The sequence below is a fragment of the Athene cunicularia genome (assembly GCF_003259725.1).
Source record: "Athene cunicularia isolate RWA chromosome 3 unlocalized genomic scaffold, athCun1 chr3_part1, whole genome shotgun sequence".
NCBI classification, from domain to species: Eukaryota; Metazoa; Chordata; class Aves; order Strigiformes; family Strigidae; genus Athene; species Athene cunicularia.
In genome coordinates, this window is record NW_020799097.1 from 91,484,891 (window position 1) to 91,504,375 (window position 19,485).

Consider the following 19,485-nt stretch of genomic DNA (forward strand, 5'->3'; position numbering starts at 1 on the left):
TTAAAATTACAAAGTGACAGGACAAAAGATGAATGGCTGGAGCATACTCCAGCACTCTGGGCGATATTTAACAATAGTACATGTTCCTTCTCTGGCAGCTGCCCCTGCCTCATTTACCTCCCAGCCTGTGACAGGTTCCTGCAAACCTCAGCCTGCTTTGCTGCCCAGCCCCTCCCCAGCCTCAGAGTGGTTCTGGCATGTGTGCCAAAGGAGAGTGGCCCTGAGGAGAAGTCATGGCAGAGTTGGACTCTGTGTCTCAACATGTGCATGGCAAGGGTGAGCTGAACTTGTGCAGAAGTGACAGATGAATACTATTTGCATGCCTATATATGTATATATATATATATGTATGTTGCATATATATATATGTACTTGTTTAATAGTACTTTCCATCTTTAAGATGGGAACCTCCACAGTAATTCCAGTACCTAGCTCCCTCCAGATTCACATCTGGAGCAGTTATTTTCAATATGAGAGAGAACAAAGGAAGAATTTGCTAGTCATGATTACTTTCCCCCGAAGGAAACTGCCATCAGCTTTGCCAGTAGGTTTCACAACTGCTTTCTGTGAGGGCACCACAGGAGGCAGAAATGTTGGGTTGGCTGGGAGGATCCTTTTGAATTGCTTTGAGCCCTGTCCCAAACTTTCTCCAGGCAGCTCAAGATGGCACTGACTCGGCATCATTAATGCCAGCAGATGGGTATGACTGTAGCTTATGTGACCCTCTGGCCCACAGTCAGTGCAGGTATCTATGTGCTGGTTTAATATTTTAGCATCTGTGGAGCTTCAGCCAACAATTGCAGCTTGTGGCATGTAAAACAAAACTGTTTGGCTCTCACATCCAGTTCTTTTAACTGTTGCTCTAACCACAGTATTAGGATAAGGCAGTTTTTACTTAGGCTCTAGCTGAGTAACCCTGCAGAACTCTTGGCACAGGGAAGACACCTTCACCCAAGAACATCTTAGACATTACATGGCTGGCATTGCCCGTTCCCTGATGGGCCCATGGAGTAGCTGGCCCCATGTTGGAGATCTCAGGGTGGAGTACCAGGACAAGAGGACCTGGTGCCACACTGACATTCCACCGCTGCTGGCTTGTTTTGCATCTACTAATTTTTGAGCTGCTGCCCTATCTCCTTTCCTTGCAACAGAGGCCAAGAGCAAGGGACAGAAGAAGAGTGGCTTTGCTTAGCAGCAGCAGGAGCCAGCAGCCTCAATAGCTTCAGGCCTGGGGCGGGAGGGAGAGGTTTGGGTAAAGGCACATCAGGGAAGGGCTCTGTGCCACCCACTCCGTGCTCCCTTCACGAGGCTCCCACAGCACTAAATGCCCCAAACCTGCCCGCTCAGCTGCCATGCTGTGGTTTGAGAGCAAATGAGAAGCTTTCCCCAGGGACCCAATCAGACATTTTTGGAAGACCCAAGGGTCAAACACTGTCATGTACCTTGGTGTTAGGCAGCAATACCAGCTCTTCCCTGCCCCAGCCACTGTAAGCACAAATTGCAGGATGCACCTTGTCATCCCAACCCAGCACAGAGGGACACGCAGGCTCATCCACTTGAGTACTGCAGCTTTATTTGAATGAAACAATCCACGTTGAGAGTCTATAGGTTACACGGTACGTCAGGGTTGGGGCAGGGGCATGGATGAGGCAATGCTTATAAAACATCTCACCCTGTTCAAAAGGTTCAGTTCAGTCCCTTTGTGTTTGTGCTTTTAACATTGTGGACGGCTTGGTATGATGGTGGTGAGAGGGTCCCAGCTCCGCTTGATGACAGTGATGGCACCCTACGAGATGTGGAGCAGGGACAGGTCAAGACGTGTTTGCGATGAGGGAGATGGGTGGAGAATGAGGCTCTGTCCCAGAGTCCCCACCCAGGATACTGATGGGAAAAGAAACAAGAGACACCAGAGGACCCACCCCTCCTCCACAGTATCCCCAAATACAGAGTCACTGCGTAGCTCCTTTTGGAGAGGTGCTTCTAAACGCTTCTGTCAGGTCAAAGTATACTTTCTACTGGCCTCAGCGACCTGGAAGCATGAGGGTGGCATAGTCCCACTGGCACTGGATCCCACTGAAGTGGTTCACCATTGGGCCTGAGCTGATTCTCCCTGCCCCTTGCAAGCTGAGGAAGGGATTTTGGTGTGATCCTCTTCTATGGGATCCAGGGATGAAGTCTGCTGCTGATGTTTCCAGGCTGGAAATGAAACACTTGGTGAGGATACATACGGAGTGGGGGGATGGAGTGAGGAAGAGTGTGGGAAATACTGTCTGACAGTCACTTCTGGCCAGAAGCAGGAGGTGCCACAGAAGCTTCCCCATGAGACAGTTGTATATTGGGTGACAGCCCCTTTCCTCCACTATGTGCACTGCAAAACAGGCAGGATGGTTCTGGCTGGGAAAAAAGACCCAAGCAAAACCATGCTGACACCAAATTCTCCAGCTCATCTAGAGATTGTCTCCATGCTGCCAGGCAAGGGCTGTGACCAAAACTACAAAGAAGAACCCTGTATCTGCAGCATCCACAGCTTTTGGGGAATGTCCTGAGAAAAGAATGCATACTGTGGAGCCTTCTGGGGTGAGACGATAAATCCAGAAGATCCCAAGAATGAGGAAAACAGGACAATCTCATTTATTTGAAAGCATTGACATAAGCCACTTTACCTGGCATTGATGTCACCGGTTACATCAATGCATGGTAAAGCTGGGGATGGGCAGCAGAGAAGGACAATCAAGGTTTGATGAGAGGAAAAGGCCACCTCCAGCAAACTCTGAGACAGTTTTCTTGTCCCAGGATGTTACATACCAGGGCCTACAGGAAAAAGGAATAACAAATAAATGCACAGGAAAGCTCCTTTTCTCCCAGTCTGTAAATACCTTCCCCCATCAGCATCTGATTTTTCTCAGAGAAACCTCCAGTGTTCACAAGTCCCTCATTACTCAACTTCTATGTGGTACATACTGCTGTCTATATAAAAGACCTAAATACTATTCCCCAGTCAATCCTCGTGGCATTTCAGAAAGAGAATGAAATCAATTTTCTCCTCTCACCACACATCAGGCACCGTCTGAGCTGACTATGTTGCTACGGCCTCTCCTGGCTGTTGCTCTGTTTATTGATACCCATAGCTGGTTCTTGAGAACAAGGACCATTGAAACAAGATATATAAAAATTCCCCACCTTGGAGGGTGCTCAGGGTTGGAGTGTGGATAGCAGGAGAAGGGAGAGGTGGGGACTGGCTGGAAATGCTGCTGCCTGCAAAAGGGGCTTTCAAGTCCTCTTTCCTCCCTGCTGCACTGCTGGCAGCTGCAACACACACACATCTCAGTTTTCAGCTCTGTTCCCTTTACAAGCTGCTAAGATAGACACCTTACCAGCGCTGGACCTACACAGGGCAAGGAGACAGCTTCATCTTAGTGCCGCATTATATATCACAGTCACCAAAAGAAAGCCAGTTGGTGCCTGCTATGCAGACAGGGAAGTGGGGCTGCACTCGCTCTTGGCTGGTTTAGGCTCAGCCTGTGCCCTGAGCAGCTCTAACGCTGAGAGCAAAGGAGTCACTGCTCACCCACAGTGGCCAAGCAGGACTGCCGACATCTGGTATGTTCCAGCTCCTACCCAGGGCCTGCCTTTGCTGATTATCTGAGACATACCATAGTTATGCAACCATGTGAACATCTAGGAGTAACTCTCCATTATAACAGCTGGGTTTTACGCAACTGAAAGCGACTTTACTGCCTAAATGGCAGAATCAGAGCCCAGTTCCCTCAGTCAAAGCAGACCTCCGCTGGCTAGCAGTAGTAGCATGTCTTTTATTTTCCTGCAGACTTGGCTGGTAGACAGGACATATGCAGGGCTGTAGAGCAGCCAGGTACCCTTCACTTGGCCCAGTGCTTCAAGCAAGGGCCTGGACATTACAGCATAAAGCACATCCAGCGCTGTGAGCTTTGGGTGCCAGCACTGCTGGGGTCACCAGCACTGTGTGAGGGCTATCCAGCTGCCCCTGTATATGCTGAGTTTAGGCCACTGGGGGTAAAAAAATCCCACTGTAAGTCAAGCATTCATAGCCAAATTTCCCTTCAGGACAACAGTTAATGGAAGCACAAAATTTTGCCTCCTTCCACAGGAGCAAATGGTTTATAGGCCATACCAAATCTATGCGAAACCTGGATTTACCACAGACCTTCACAGCTCTCTAGAAAACCCTCTATTGACCCAGCTCTACCTTTCCAACTGCTGCCAGCAAAGACAGTATCTCTCCATCTCCCCTTCCCTTGTTCTGTGCCCCATGCCGGAAAACCCTCACCATGAAAGGCAGCAGAGGGAAAGGCAGCGCTTGTGTGCTGGGACCCAAGCGCTACCCACCTTTGCAGCTTCCCCGAGGGATCACCCATACAAGCACAGTGGGTTGCTTGGCTTCTTCATGCACAGATGTGCTGAGGATCTGGTGATGGATTGCCACATTTTACTAGGACAAGTCCAACTGGGAAATGTGGCCTAAGGACTCTTCTTTAGTCTCCGTTGCCTAGCATCTGAGCAGTTGCAGGTCCGAGCCTGCTACCTGCCACCAGTGAAATGAAGGGCAATATAGCATGGAGCTCATCTTTCCCCTCACCTTTTCAAGAACATGAACAAGCTCTGTTCTATCCTCTCAGCCACCCATGAGACTGTTGTGAGCCCTCTTTTGTCTCTTATGAAGTCAGGATGTGACTCACACTAGGTCCCTGATGGAGCCAACACATACCCTGAAGTGCTCCTGTGTTCCTGCTCCACAACTGCCACCCAGGCAGCCCCACCAGCCCCTCAGGCTGTACCAGGGCTGGGAAGAGCAAGATAGAGAAGATGCCAAACCAGATCTCAGTGATGCAGAGCGTTAACAAGTGCCAGAGGCACTTCAGTGGGACTGAGCCCTCCATCCCCTGCAGCTACACAGCACAGGGACATGGTGATCTTGCTAACGTGCTGTCCGTCTTTGGAACTCTCCCCCTTTTTGAGGAAGGACGCTTAATGGCAAAGCAACTGAGCATGTACCCTATACCCAACCCAGGGTCTAGATATCATGCACACATCTCACTCAGCCCAAGTGGAGCGGGATGGTACTGCTCTTCCATTGGGCAAGAGGTGTCCTGGAGACAACAGTTTCCTGCAAGCTGCATCCCGTCCCTCTCTGGAAAGGCAAGGTTGGGTGAAGGTGCCCTGGGCTGTCCTGCAGTTCTCCTTGGGATGTTCAAGGCCTCCAGGGCACACGTGACTGTCTCTGGTTTAATGTGACCATACCAGGCTGTAAGTAGTCATGAGAAGACCCCAGCATCCCCCTGTGGTGGGCTAGGTGGTGGCGACCGTGAGCCAAACTGTCGTGTGTCTTACTCCCAACGGGAATACTGAAAAACACATATATATCACAGCTATCATTTGGGATGCCGGGGACATTCAGCTCCCTGCTGGAAACCACCAGCTGCCAGTTACTACCACAAAGTGTAAATTGGGTCCTGTTAAAATGCAGTTTCCAGAGCTCTCCAGCACTTATTTTTCTGCAAATGCTTTCTGTATGCATTAAATGTCTTCCCAGGCTGAATGGGATGAGCAGTTATCAGTGGGGCCAAAGCAAATACAAATGGCACCCACACCTGCCTTTTCCTGAAGGCTACACAGGGTCCTGCTGCTGTACGCTTGTTGCCTCTACAAACAAGCGTACACCTGCATTGAGTGCAGCCTGGAAAAGACAAGATGTCAGGGTGGTTTAATGGAGAAAGAACGAGGGACCAAAACTGGTCTGTGGCAAAGCCAGGAGTGTGAGAAGCCCTTTCTTTTGCACAGGAGAGACTCATAATGTAACTTCTTGTCCTCAGTGAAAAGCAGGGTCCTACTCCCTGGGTGCAAGAACTGGGCATTGCTTGGTGCTGTGGTATAGTGTCCCACCGCATGCAGCTTAAAGCACAGAGCTCACACTGGTGTGTACCTCCATGATGTTGCTAGGCCATCCAAAGGCACCCAGGAGGCAAAGAGGTGCTGCAGCATTTCCAGGGAAAGATGAATATCTTCATGGCTCTGACAGGCGATGGGGACAGCAACACCCTGAAGCAGCAACTCCCTGAGCTTTCTGCTTTAAGGCAAAAGTTTGTCTGTTTGCGTGGGGTGACACCATTTACTCCATCTGGTTCCTTTGTCACTGCCTGGGGCAGGTGGGATCCATCAGGGCAGAGTGAAGGACCCCCTGACTATTCCCAGAGGTAAAACTCCCTGCCCCAAGCTTGCTGAGAGCTAGGGGAGAGCAGGGCTTGCTTCTGCCAGCACCTTGCACAAGGATTGCTTCACGCTGGAGACAAGGCTGAGAGCAGCGATGGTGCAGTGGAGGGATGCCAGCAAGCACCAGAACCGCTTGCTGCTCCCAGCGACTGTCCCTCCCAGACTGAGAAGTGCAGGGCACCAACCCAAAAGCAGGATGCTTTTCCTGGCACAGAGTGATAGGGACGGGCTGAGGAGGAGGAATCCAAACCCTGCTCTCCTTTTGGTACTATAGCATTTTCGTGTCATTCTGGACTACTGAACCCATAGGATTTCATATAGAAAGAAATTAAAATTTCTGTACTTTCAATAGGAAAAGGGAATAAAATACAATTTGTATCATGTTTACTACACTCATTCATACATCTGTAAGTTACTTTTTCAATAAATTTACCAGCCTAAGCATCTGAAACCCCTCCTATTTCTTCCCTGATTGCCACCCTATTTCCTTCCAGAAGAAAATTACTTCCCAGAAGAAAGGCTCCATATCGCTGCTGCTACAGCTGCTCTTCAGGCAGCACGTTGTGCAGCTCTGCTGGGGCTGCTCTGCATGCATGCCAATCACAACACTTCACTTTAGGAGTTTCTGAACCATTTGTTCACTATGCAAAGTCTTCATATAGATGAAACGCTTTTTCACTCCCATGCGGCTGGGAAGAGTTGTGCTCAGGCGTTCCAAATTACTTAACTCCACATCAAATGAAACATATTAGCTCCATCGCTTTCCAGTGGCTGATCTATGTGGAAGGAAAATAGTCTATTACCAGCCAGGAGTTGCATTTCAGAGCAAGCAGTATGAATTGATGTTCATATTGTTAAAAGCCATGGATTAAAGTCCTGCTGATGACCTGTTACTGGGACTTGCACTGAACTGTGGAAAATTATAATTAAAAACGTATATTTTTCAGAATACAACAACTATCAAAAGAGGTTTCAAATGAAAGTTTCTTTGTAAGCCCCACTTGTAATGACACAGTAGCATTCACTACTTCCAGTATCTACAACTTATACCCAGGAGCCTGCACACTCACATATTTTCTGTTTTATACCCTGAAAAAAAAAAAAAAAAAAAAGAAATCGAGTATATATCGGCTAACACCCACACAGCATTCTTTCTAATGTATTTCTACAACTACCAAGCAGAGGTCTCCTTGTAAATAAAAGCAGTCTCTTAAATTTATATTGCACTTTTCTTCTGCAGGGACTTTCATACTATGTACAGGAATAATCTCCACCATCACTGAAATGCAGCCACTTCTGGAGCGGAATAAAGCAGCTACTCGATAGGCACAGAGCAACATAAAACATCAGGAAGAGAAACATAATGTTGGGACTGCAACACATATTTAAGAAGACAGTCTGTAATTATGTTTAAGGACTGTAATTTAGCCAGAACACTGTGAAAAGTGTGAAGGGATCTGTAATTGCAAGGGGTAAGGAGCATGGCTTTATACCTCACCTGGGATGCAGCACCACTGCAAGGAGAATTGCCCCCTCAAGCATGGGAAGCATTAGTAAACCAAAAATACCACTTCCCTCAGAGAGAAGGGACGCTGACTCCACTCTGACCCCATCATTACACAGCTTCTCATCCTTGCTGCTGAAGTGCCTCTTTCCTCTGCTACACTTTCTCAGCGCATCTGCCAGGGAAATGAAGTCCTCGGTACTTCTGACAAGCTGAGGCACTTGGGTTAATGACTTTCCCCCGAACTCACCACTAGCGGCTTTCTAGCCAGAGATAAAGGAGCAGAGGTTGAAGTGGGAAGGGGCTCCCTGAGACTTTTACTGAAGCTGATGGGCCCATGCCTGACAGCAGGAGAAGGCTTCACCTCTGGCTGGGGCAATCTGCTTGCTCTGCCCTGGACCCACTGCCACCAACGGGCTCTTTACCCCCTGTGCCATGGGTCACCTTGGTGAGGCACTTACATCCTTCCTCGCAGCAGCTGGCAGCAGGGCATGGACACCCTCCATGCAGGTGTCCCTTTCTAAAAACATGGTGTCCCTTTGCTGACACTTGCCTCACAGATAATGCTTTTTCCATGATCCTGAACCTTCAGGCTGGACCTCCCCAGTCCCACAGCACCTCTGCTGCCCACTAAACATCAGCAAAACGTGCTTGTGCAACCCTGGCTAAGCAGCCAGTAGAAGCAAGGCCACAAGGGTCTCTGCCTCAGAGCCTAGAAGGTGAGATGGTTGTGCTGGGCTATCTCTTACTGATGGGGAAATGCTCCTCTCTCCACCTTCTGCCCAGCAGAAGCCTCCTTGAATCAGCAATGTAACACAAATATTTTGCCACTGACAGATCAGGAGCCATCACGAAGCACCCAAGGGCCCCTGGAAAGCACTGTCTCTCTCCTAGGAGTGAAAGTGGACTTTTAACAGGAGTGGGGTGATGACTTCTGGCTTCCAACAAGCATGGTGGAAAGGAACAGCATAGGACTGAAAGAACTCAGCTGAAAGATAATGGTAGCACTAGCTGCCCATGAAAATGGCAACAGACACTAAGAAGCAGAATCACTGCTGGCACCCACAGCATCCCACAGCACTGCCTGGCCCTGGGAAACAGCCACAGGTCTCCAGAGCAAATATGCAGCGTGACTGAGGTCTGGGCTCTGGAGAGAGGGACGGAGAGATAAAAGACATAGTCCTCATTCTTGGAAGTGGAGAAAAGCAACAGGAGCAAGGGAGACCTGCAAGATCCCCTCTCACTGTCTTGCGAGGCCTCCTGTGAAGGAGGTCCCCTTGTCCCTCAGAGCTGATGTCTTTTCTCTCTCTGATGGTGGCTGGGGAGGATTACTGCAGATGAATGCCCTTCCAAAAGCTATAGAGTGATGGGTTTCAAGACTTCAAACTGGATCTCTTGGGAGTTAAGGACTCTTCCCCCTCCACCTGTGGAGGAAATGAGGCACCAGCCATTGCTGGAAGCTGAGCAATGCAGGAGGCAGCTAATACAATCAGGTGATTTTAGGCAAACACAGTTGTCTCAGAGAAGATGATAGATTAATCAGAAATGGGTAAGAAGCCATGGGTACTGGGGGATGTGGTGAGAGAGCTAGCTCATCATACACCTGTGGTGCCCCAGATATGGAGTTTGGATGGGGTGTCCCTTAAGGGGAAGAGTCCCACTTAACTGAACTGCCAGAGCATGGGCTAGTAAAACCCAGTTCACAGCCTTTTGGGGATAACTCTGCCCTGTGCAGGGAAATAAGTCATGCCCAGAGCTGCTTCCAGTTGCAACAAGGCTATCACAGTTCTTACTTGTTTGGTGCAGGGCAGACCCTTCTCCTGGGGGTTCATCTGGAGGAGCACATGCCTCCACCCTGAGGAAGTCAGGCCAGACCTGCTGCAGGTCTGCAGCAGAGAGAGAGACACCAGCTTTACCCTTTCATGATGCCAGCAGGAACAAGGTGAATTTCCCCCATCCCTGTTCCCCAGTGACAGAAGGGGCCACAGTTCAGCACAAGCCCCTCTTTTGGGTCAAGCTTCCCATCTTCATCCTTCCTGGGGCTTGTTCCTGCCTGTTCCACCTTTCAGCTCCTCTGCCCACTGCTTTGGCAGTAGAAGCTGAGTGCCTGCAGGACTCCACGTGCTGACAGAATTCAGGCCCCTCTCCCCTGAGCAGCAATGCTGTTGCCACACTTGGCCCACTCCTCAGCTAATGCACGGTGCATGCTAAAAGGCCTCAGAAGGTGAGAGAGCAGTATCGCAGCTGCCTGAACTGCTGGCCCAGGGGCTGGGTCATGGGCACAGGACCCACTGTCTGGCTCAAGAAGGTTTAAATGCATAACTCTTCCCATAATCCAAAAAGCTTGAGGTGGGGGAAGTTAAACAATGGAATAAAAGACCAAAATTAATAGGTAACAAAAGAGAGGCAGAGAAGTAATCCTGGGCTTAGGGCTGAGGCGACAGTCATCCCAGCATTCACAGGGGGAAGCCAATGTCCAACTGTCCTCCCTTCCCACCCCAGCCTGCCCCACTGCTCAGCCCCACAGAAACACCTTTCTCTCTGCAACTCAGACCTGCTCTTATAGTTTCTTTACCCAGCAAGAGGGCTGAGAGAGAGAAAGAGGTGCCCAGAGCCCAACACTGCAGCCGGATCCAGCCGGGACTTCTCCACCACTCAGCGTGGTCCATGTGATGGGTCCATTCCTGCTCCATCTTCTTCAGGCTGACGGGTGAGAAGCCCAGAGCGGTGGGGAAAGGCCAAAGCAAACCACGCAGGGGGCAATTAAATACATGAGAGCCTGGAAGATGTGGATGGATGGAGACACCGAAGCACATGCGGTGCGAGGGAAGATGCTCCAGCCACTGGCACGCAGGGCAGCTGCTACCCCACGCTCGAGGCTGGCGTTACTGCAGGGAGCTGCAGCCAGAGTGGGACAGCCCCAGCCAGTGGGAAAGCATGGGGAGACAAGGGGAGTACTGCGGGATATCATCCACTAAGCTGTGGGGTCTGCAGTAAAGAAGGTAACTGTTCTGGTAGAAATTTGTGCTTTAATATATTTTTGTTTGTTTAAAACAAGTTCCCACTTCCCTGAGGAAGTCCTGTCTGACATTCCCAAGGAAATATGAGGGTGTTTTTTTTCCTCCTTCATTTGCTCTTCTCATTTCTTCATTCCTGTTTTTTTGTCTTTCATTCCTTCTTTTCTGCGTGTTTCTGTTTGTTTCCTTCCTTCCTCTCTCTCTCACTCTCTCTCGTGCACGTGCTTTAAAAAAAATTTGTCTTTATTTTTTAATTTTGTTCTAGACATTATGACTTTCTCAAGGAGTGCTCCAGTTCTGAACCAGATCCCTTTGTGTGGTCATGCCTGTCAGTCTTTGGTAACATATGGACACTTTGGTGTGCCAGTGAGGAGGGGAGGAAGAGGAGCAGAGGTGGCCGAGTAGGAAAGGAGCAGGAATGTCTTGATCCGAAGACAGGAGCGCTCACTTGCCATCATCTGAGCAGCACGTAAAGGAAGAAAGTCAATGGGCCACAAAGACAAGGGCTGTGCAGGGTCAGGACACCGCTTCCTGGAAGAGCAACCGCTGTCAGCCAAGAAGAGACAAAAAGAATTAGTGATGAGATGGATCTTGACCTCATCAAACAAATCAGTGCACATCAGTGTCTTAACCTCTTCTCCCACCCCGAACCACCTCCCAAGATCTATTAGAAGACCTTTCTAGCCTTCCTTGGACAATCTCAAGGCTTCCCAAAATTATTTCTTTTCTAACTCAGGAGAAAAGGTTGAATCTTAGTTATTTTTGCAATCCAACTCTCCTTTCTTCCCCAGAAGATTCAACTTGAGTCAAACAAGAAGTTCTGCTTGTGTTTTGGTTACAGCTTGGCCATTCTAGGTTGAAACCGACCTTTAACTGCACCCAAAATGTTGATATTTTTAGGGTGTTCTAACTTTTTTGATGTTTTGTTTCCCTCTTCACCTTTGAAGCTAACAAAATTGCTGAAAGTGACACTTCCTTGAGATTTTTTTCCTTCAAAAATAAGTAAGACAAATTTGCCAGCCCCTCTGCTGACTTATGCTGATGGAGTCAACCATCTTGTAGAGTCCCACCAACATGTCAATGTGCTCTGAAATGAGCTGCGCATCCCTAGTGTATGCATTCATGTATGTACTCCCACTGACTCGTTTTCCTCTGAGGCATGCACACTCTCACCCTTATTCGGTCCAATTGGCTTCCTTGGACAGTCCCCCTTTTTCAGAGTGACGTCATCGATGGCAATGTCCCCCTCATAGCTCGTGCCCCGGACACCTTCGAAGATGATCTACAAGCAGAGCATGGGACAGAGCCCAGCGTGAGGCTGCAGTTGTGGAGGACCCTTCCCGCGCAGCAGGGCTCTGCAGAGGTGAGCAGGGCACAGACCAGATCTCAGCAGGTCCCCGAGTGAATGGTTCCTTCCTGTTTCTCCAGTATTCATAGGATCTGGAGCCAGACCCCACTGCTTACGGGACCAACCCCTGTGTGCTGAGCGTCTGTAGAGCAATAAATGAGCATGTAGAGCTCTGCTTTATTAAGTGTGCTGCACTAAAAAATCAACCAATACTGAACAGTGCTCCCAAAAGTAACTAAATTACCCAAAAGCACACTGGGCATTTTGCCACAGTGCCACAACTTACCAGCCTGCATAGACTCAGCTCTCACAAACAACCCTACAACAGCAAAGTAGCATGTTGGGCAAAACCATCAGCAAAAAAACCATCCAGTAACAAAGCAGCCCACTTCTTGGGTACGCATAAATGACTCCATGAGCAGATACAGAATGTCCAGTTCATACTCACAAGGTGTCCTATAGTCCTAAACCAGGGGAACAGTGGGGGTTGGCTCTTGCAGCACATGCTAGAAGAAACCTCTAGCACTCAACGTCACTTTACACCAGCAGGCCAGCATCCCCCAGCTGCTCAGCACCAAGAGACCTGTCACACAGACCTGGTACCAGAAAGAACTCCTCAACAAGCAGTTTCCAGACCAGCAATAATCAGAAAATTTATAGTGCCAAACTGATGCTTGCACATAACAACATTGGATGGCTTCAGAGAAAAGTGGATTTAATTTCTGTGCATCCACCAAGCTCTTGCCTTGCCCCAGTGACTCTGAGGGTGGAGAGGTCCCAGAGCCCTCCCTGTGCCTGACCAGCCCCTGTGCCACAGGGGTAGATGTCTGCTGGGAAGTCTCCTACAGCCCATGGAACATGGGCAGGACAGGGAGCAAGTGGCTCCTTGGCTGTGGACCTGACTTACCTGGAAGGGCCCGGGCGGGTTGATGGGCACGTGTGCTTGCTGCCACATGTTCCCCCGGTTCCCACTGAGCGACCAGACCTGGGTGTCAATGGCTCGCTTGTTCCGCACGCGAACTAGCAGGTTCAAGGAGCCTGTAAGATTACAGAAACAGGGATCTGGCATGTGGGGGCAGGCAGGCAACCCCACCTGCTGGGCTGGTCCCCAATGTAGCTCTGGGGCTCAGCCTCGAGCCACAGCTCTATGCCCCAGCTGGCCCAGGGACAGCCTGCAGAGCCCCAGCAGTAACCTCTGGATGGAGCCAGCTCTCTCCTGGGTTGATGGACAAGTGCTACTGTCAGTGTTTCATCCATCTGTGCTATCCAAGGGAGAACATAGACCCAGATGAAGACAGAGAGGACAGGACAAGGAAGAAGCAGTCTGTAGCATGGCTGGGGTGGCACAAGAAAGGAGTGACATAAATGCTTGCTGCAAGGGACCTCCAGAAGCATTCCATCCAACCTCCTGCTTGAAGCTGTCTCTAGCTCTATATGAGGGCAGCATGGCTTTGCCTGGCCAAGTCTTGAAATACCTTGAGAAAATAAATTTGTCCTAATGTCCAATATGAACCTCCAGTGCTACCAACTGTGGCTGATGTTCCCTGTTATATTGTCTAATAGTACTGATAAGATTTTGGCTCTATTATCTTTGAAATTTCCCTTCAGACATTTGGGGGGCCAAGGGCTGACAGCAATCTCCTCTTTGCCAGACTAAGTAAGTAAAGCTCCCACAGTCTCTCTACCCAGGATTTCTGCTCCTGGCTCTTGATAATCCTGATGCCCCTCCATTGGACGCACACCAGCTTCTCTACATCCCACTTGAACTGGGGAGCCCAGGACATGTGTCTGCCCATTCACTACTAACACTTGATGCATGCTATGCAGATTACAGCCCTCTCCCTGCCCCGGCCCTGGCCATCAGCTGCAGAAATATGACCTGTGTTCTCAGTTGCCACTTGCCCTGGTAGCAGCCTTGGAGTGAGCAGCCGTTCTTTGCTAGCCCTGGGCAGCATCGCCTGTACCACACTGCCTCTATCATCCCAGCCCCATGTTTTCAGAGGGACACAAAGACCTTGTGAATCAACATCGACTTCAAGTTCTTTCAAACAAAGCAATTCCTGAAAGGTTTCATCTGCCATTAAAACAAAGCCAACATATCTCAAAACATTTGCAGTTCTCACTTTGAAAACAGTGTCACAGCCCCCTACCCTCCTCCCACAAATGAAACCATGTCAGTTTGTCTTCCTGCAGCATATTTTAGTAATGTCCTTAGCTGACTTTTTTCCTTTTTCGTTTTAGTGAAAAACATTCACTCAGGGTTGACCTGAAACACTTTTTATCTTTTTGTTTTTTTCCAATTCAGCTGGCAAACCAAAAAAATCAATCACAACTCTAGTCACGCTGTTGATCATCAGTGTTTCTGGTCTCCATACACAGACATATTACACCTGAGAGCAGAGAGGCAATAATAACCCTTACTTATAGGTCCGTTGTCTGCTCTTGGGATGCTGCATTCCCACCAGGGTATGCCCTTCTGAGACGCTGCAGCGAGAGGTCAGGGGAAGAGACAGGGAAGGAAACTTTCCTACCTAACTGCCCTCCTACACAATCCCCTGAAATTCCTCAATCTTGGCACATCATCCTTGGGGGCACTGTGTGAAGGACAGGGACCTGGAAGTACCCCTGTCAAGCGCTTGGCTGTCAGAAAGCAAGAGACACATCACAGGGAGTTCAGAGATGCATAATAAAGATGATGAAATGTTTAGATTCTGAGTAGCTGACTTACAAGAAAAGGTTAAAAGAATGAAATATGTGTATAATTTAGTGAAATGAGGGAAGAGGGGCATGTTATTGACTGGAAATATTCAGAAGTGTCAGCACTAAGGCTAGCTGAGAAAACTGGATGAAGGCCTGATGGGATAGGGAGCGCGTACCCAATTCCCTTCCCTGGTAGTACCCAGATTGGGATGCATACTACAACTCAAGATAAGGAGTGAACTAACTTGTTTTTTTCTCTCTCGAGACCAGCTGGCACTGAACAACCTTGGGGAGATGGAGGTAAGATGGTGGGATCTCCCTCCTGGAAACACAGTGCCAAGGACAAGAGAAGTCACTATGAGAGCCTCCAGCAAAACTAGCTTTGAGCCGCTGGTTTCTTGGTGTCCTCCCTGCTCTCAGGAGCTGCCTACAAGTCTCTCTAAGGAGGATACCTAGTCCTCATGGAGACCCTTGGCCGAACTGATGGCCCACACAGGAACTACATAACCCCATAGATCAATGTTAAGAGGATCAATGTCGTGTGTTCAGAGCAGCTAATTACAGTTGCCAGAGCTGGTGAGCTGAGGGATTGAGTGTGAATGTAGAATTAATATGAAGCTGGTAGCAAGCAAGGATTAAAACCAAGTTGTCTATTCTACCCTCATTTAGGGACTTGCAGCTAGGATCTGCCATGCAAGAGCCTGGCTGAGTAGCCAGCACTGGGACAAATCAGGCAGCAAATGAACTTTGACGCCCTAGGAAAAAGTGAAGGCGAGATTGAAAGAGACCCAGAGAAACATCTGGAATGCAAACTAGTGCCCCCAAACCACTGGCTGTGAATGCCTGGCCTAAACCCAGACCAAGCCTGAGCACATCCTGGCTGACAGCTCCGTGTCCCTGCAGCATCAGGAAAAATGTTTCAGCCTTTTGGCCCTGGAATTCCCTAACAGAACAACACTGAATAGAGCAGGCATTCTTGAAACGGTTTGCGGTTGGAAAGGAAGCTCTCTTATCTGCCCACAACATGCAGTGTTTCACCACCCTTGTCTACACATGGAAAACTGAAGGTCAAAACAGAGAAACAGTATGCTCACAACTGTCTTACAAATCAGGGAGAGTTGTGAAGGGGAATCAGATTTCACAGCCCTATCTGCAATCCCTTCTAAATTACAGAGTCTCTCTGAGGCTGGGAGAGAACTAAACCACCTCCCTTTCCCAGTAATGCTGTCACAGGGAATGTGCTTCTGGGAGACATGGCAGAGACTCTAGGACTTCAAACTAAACAGGGATGAAACCTCTATCCCAGCTGAACTGGGTCCACAGTGTTGTAGATGTTAAGGTTTGTGCAGGTCTTCTACTTTATTCCCTTCTACCATGTGTCAGTCTGCCAGAGGCTGCCAGTCAAGTTTAAGAGCAGGTAGCCTGTCATGGAGGTACTTGGAAATGAATCTTCAGATCTGAGCTCCAGACAGAGCCATAAAACACTGCAGTCCTGGACTACAGAAAGCTCCAAGTCATCTTTCCAATCACTCAGAGCTTCTTTATCTCCATTTTTCAGACTGGCCCCAAAAGCCAACTGTGTGATGGAACAAGTGCTGCAGGGCTTTGTATCTTCCAAGGGAAAGCTTTAGGTTGAGCCCACTGCCCTAAAATCAAACGTTGTTGCAGGATCCCACTTACAGTCATGAAAATCCATAAAGGCTCAGGCTAAAAAGGGAGATGGAGCCTAAGCAGATACTGACATCCATAGTTCCTGGCCTCTGGTGAATTGACACCTGCCCACACCCACCTCCCTGCAATCTAACAATAACCATCTCATGCCTTATTAGCTACCTTCACTCCCTGTGTTTCTTTCAGCATGTCACACAAGTTCAAGTTACAAGTTGTGTGTAATGTGCCCCTCCTAGAGAACAGATTATATATCCACCTACTTTGCAGGAGGTGGCCAATGCACAATCCACATGTGTGGGGTGTGAGGAGCCCGTTCACAGCTGTGAACTGACTTGCCATGTGATCCTTAGTAAACTGCTTTTACGTGCTGACATGATATGATGATGATAAGAAGGATAATAACACTCACTCACTCAGAGAGAAACTCAGAAACATAGCAAACATTTTACAAGACCTGAGCAAGAAGATACTAGGTAACAGAAGTGCCTGAGCTCTTCTGCCTTTCCAGTGATCACAAACTGGAGAAGAACCAAGGTGGGACCTGCTCTCTAACCCCCATGACTCCATCAGTCATGAAGGAGATGTGAAAGGCCCATCTGGGATGTTCTCCAGTGCCAGCTGTTGCAGCCACCCCTTGTGCCTGGTTTTATACTACAATCGTGCCTAGTTTCCTGTATCAGAGTTGAAATCCAGCTGGCCAGTTTTTTTCTGTCATTGTTGCCCCTTCCCCATCTCCCCCATCCGATATGTCTGGCATTTCCTAAGGGCATCTGCTGGTGAGGCACACACAAAGATAGGCTATCTATGTGCTGCAAAATCTCTCCAGCTGACCAGACAGACAGACACAAGGGAAATCCCAGAACACCAGCAATCCTGTTGTTACCTCTCCCCATACAAGGCACTCTTCGCATTTGTCTTGTAGTCTGTATTATTCCTTTTTCACAATCAAAAGGGAGAATAAAGGCCAGTGACGAGTGATGAGGAATCAATTACAGGGAGAGTGAGCTGTACCTTCTGCTGGCTGCCTTTAAGACCAGAGCTGGCATTTAAAAAGAGTGGCACTCACACAAAAGAACACCAGCTGGGCTGCCAGATAGAGTAGCCCAAGGGATGCCTTTAAATGTTACCTTCTCACAACGAGAAAAGGTCTTCTCTCAGTTTCCATGGAATGGGGACTTCATTGTCGCATTGAATAGCAGTGTAGATCCAGAAGAGCCAGCCCAGGCAGCACTGGGAGGGAGGCAGGGTCTTTAAGGGCAGAGTCCATGCGGGATGGCACAAAAAGGTAGAGGTTTTCTCAAAATCCCTCCACAGGGCAGCAGGGGGGTGGTTAACACTGAGTGATGGAGTGGGGGAAAGGCTGAGTCTAGGAAGGAAAAGGAGGACGACGCTGCACACTGAGAGCTGTTCCCAGTGCAGCAGAGCTCTGTGGGACGGGTGAGGAAGGCTGTTGGGATCCACAGCCAGGAGCTGGGCTGGCTGCAAGCCCATGCGCAGCCTGGTCTCACTGTGACTCCCTGCTGCGCTCCTGCAGGATCCCTGCTCCAGCATGGGGTGATCTCAGGATATCAGCTATCTGTGAAAAATCCTGGCTGCAGTCCCAGTTTAGGTTTGGCACCCAACTGGGAATCCAGGGCTGAAAGTCCCCGTAGTAATTCCCACAGCATTTCAACTGCAGGCAAAACACTGAGATAGGAAGAAGGAACCGGTTCATGGCAAGAGATGTCCAGTGGGTGGACAGAGATACACGGTGGGGACAGGACTCAGACCTTGTATAGCTTGGCAGAGTCACCTGCAGACCCAATATGAGGGCTAAAACCAGGCCAGGGAGAAAAGAGCTCTTACCCTTCTAACAGGGGCTCTGAGTACTTCCTTAAGTGTGGTTTAGTGTTAACACTACTGATCACAAACTAAAAGCCCAAAGCTTAGTGGAAGCAAATCCCAGGAGAGAATGACAGTCCCCAGAAAGAATCTATTACTGTTCATAATCCCCGCAACAAACACAGGTCTCTCTCCCTCTCGCCTTTAAATGGATGTTAATGAATAGCAGTCAGTGTCATGCTGGTGTTCTCAGTTACAGTTCTGTGGGGGAAAGCTACTGCTCTGAGAGCTAGAAAGCTGAGAGTGGAAAAATAATCACAGCACAGATAGAGATGGAGAAATAATATCAGCTTGTAGTGACTCATAATTTCTAGGAATGTAAGTTGTCTTCATGCCATGATAGGATGTATTTACTTTTTCACAGTCTCTAATGATGCTTCATATGTTAACATATGTGGAGACAACTAGAATCTCCCCTCCTGATTACAGAGAACTTTATCTCTACATGTCTTTAACTGATCTCAGCTTGGTGTGCAGAGTTCCCTGTGTCCAGTCACAGGGTCACTACACAGACCCCTTCCTGCAGCCACCACTTCGGTAACTTCAAATTGGAAGGGTTCAGAAAGCTCATCAACAGCAAGAAAACGGAGTCCTGGTCAGAGTTTGGAAAGCACCACTATCCCACCTCTCCTCACGAGGCATCCCCGCTGGCTTCAGAGAGGGGCTGAGCATGTTCGGTGCTGTGCCACAGGCTGGTTAATTGCTATGGGACACTCTCTCTCTGCTTCATTACAGTGGGAAAGCTACAGTGAAAGGGATCAGGGGAATCAAAGCCTCCAGTTCCCTGCTGTGGCTGGGACTTTCTGGAGATATAAACAGCAATATGGTAAGTTTTGATTGGCAATGTTTCCCCTATAGCAAACCTGTGAAAATGACTTTTATCAGGCTACAGGGAATTTTATTTGGATTTTGCTGTGGATTTAAAAAATCAAAGAAACAAACACATTTCCACCCCTGACCTCCTAAACCACCATCAAATGAGGATGGGCTTGAAGTAATATCCCCTGACATGGCAAAGCCAATTGCACAGATTGATCTATGATCCATCACTATCTGACCTGTCTGGCATGCATATGAATTTTGGGATGGAGGGAATGGACCAGCAGAGAAGCAACAAC

General features: G+C 48.8%; 1 protein-coding gene across 2 annotated transcripts in view; it reads right to left on the reverse strand.

Moving 5' to 3' along the window:
* Nucleotides 1-1,556: 1,556 nt before the first annotated feature.
* The window catches only part of MDGA1 (MAM domain containing glycosylphosphatidylinositol anchor 1), a 159,208-nt gene continuing 141,279 nt past the window's right edge, over nucleotides 1,557-19,485 (reverse strand). For both annotated transcript variants that reach the window (XM_026844142.1, XM_026844141.1), the window contains exons 15-17: nucleotides 13,023-13,153; nucleotides 11,941-12,049; nucleotides 1,557-11,313 (exon numbers count right to left, since the gene is read on the reverse strand). In XM_026844142.1, coding sequence (XP_026699943.1) covers nucleotides 11,222-11,313; nucleotides 11,941-12,049; nucleotides 13,023-13,153 — 332 coding nt within the window. In that variant the 3' untranslated portion in view covers nucleotides 1,557-11,221. The remainder of the gene's footprint in view (nucleotides 11,314-11,940; nucleotides 12,050-13,022; nucleotides 13,154-19,485) is intronic.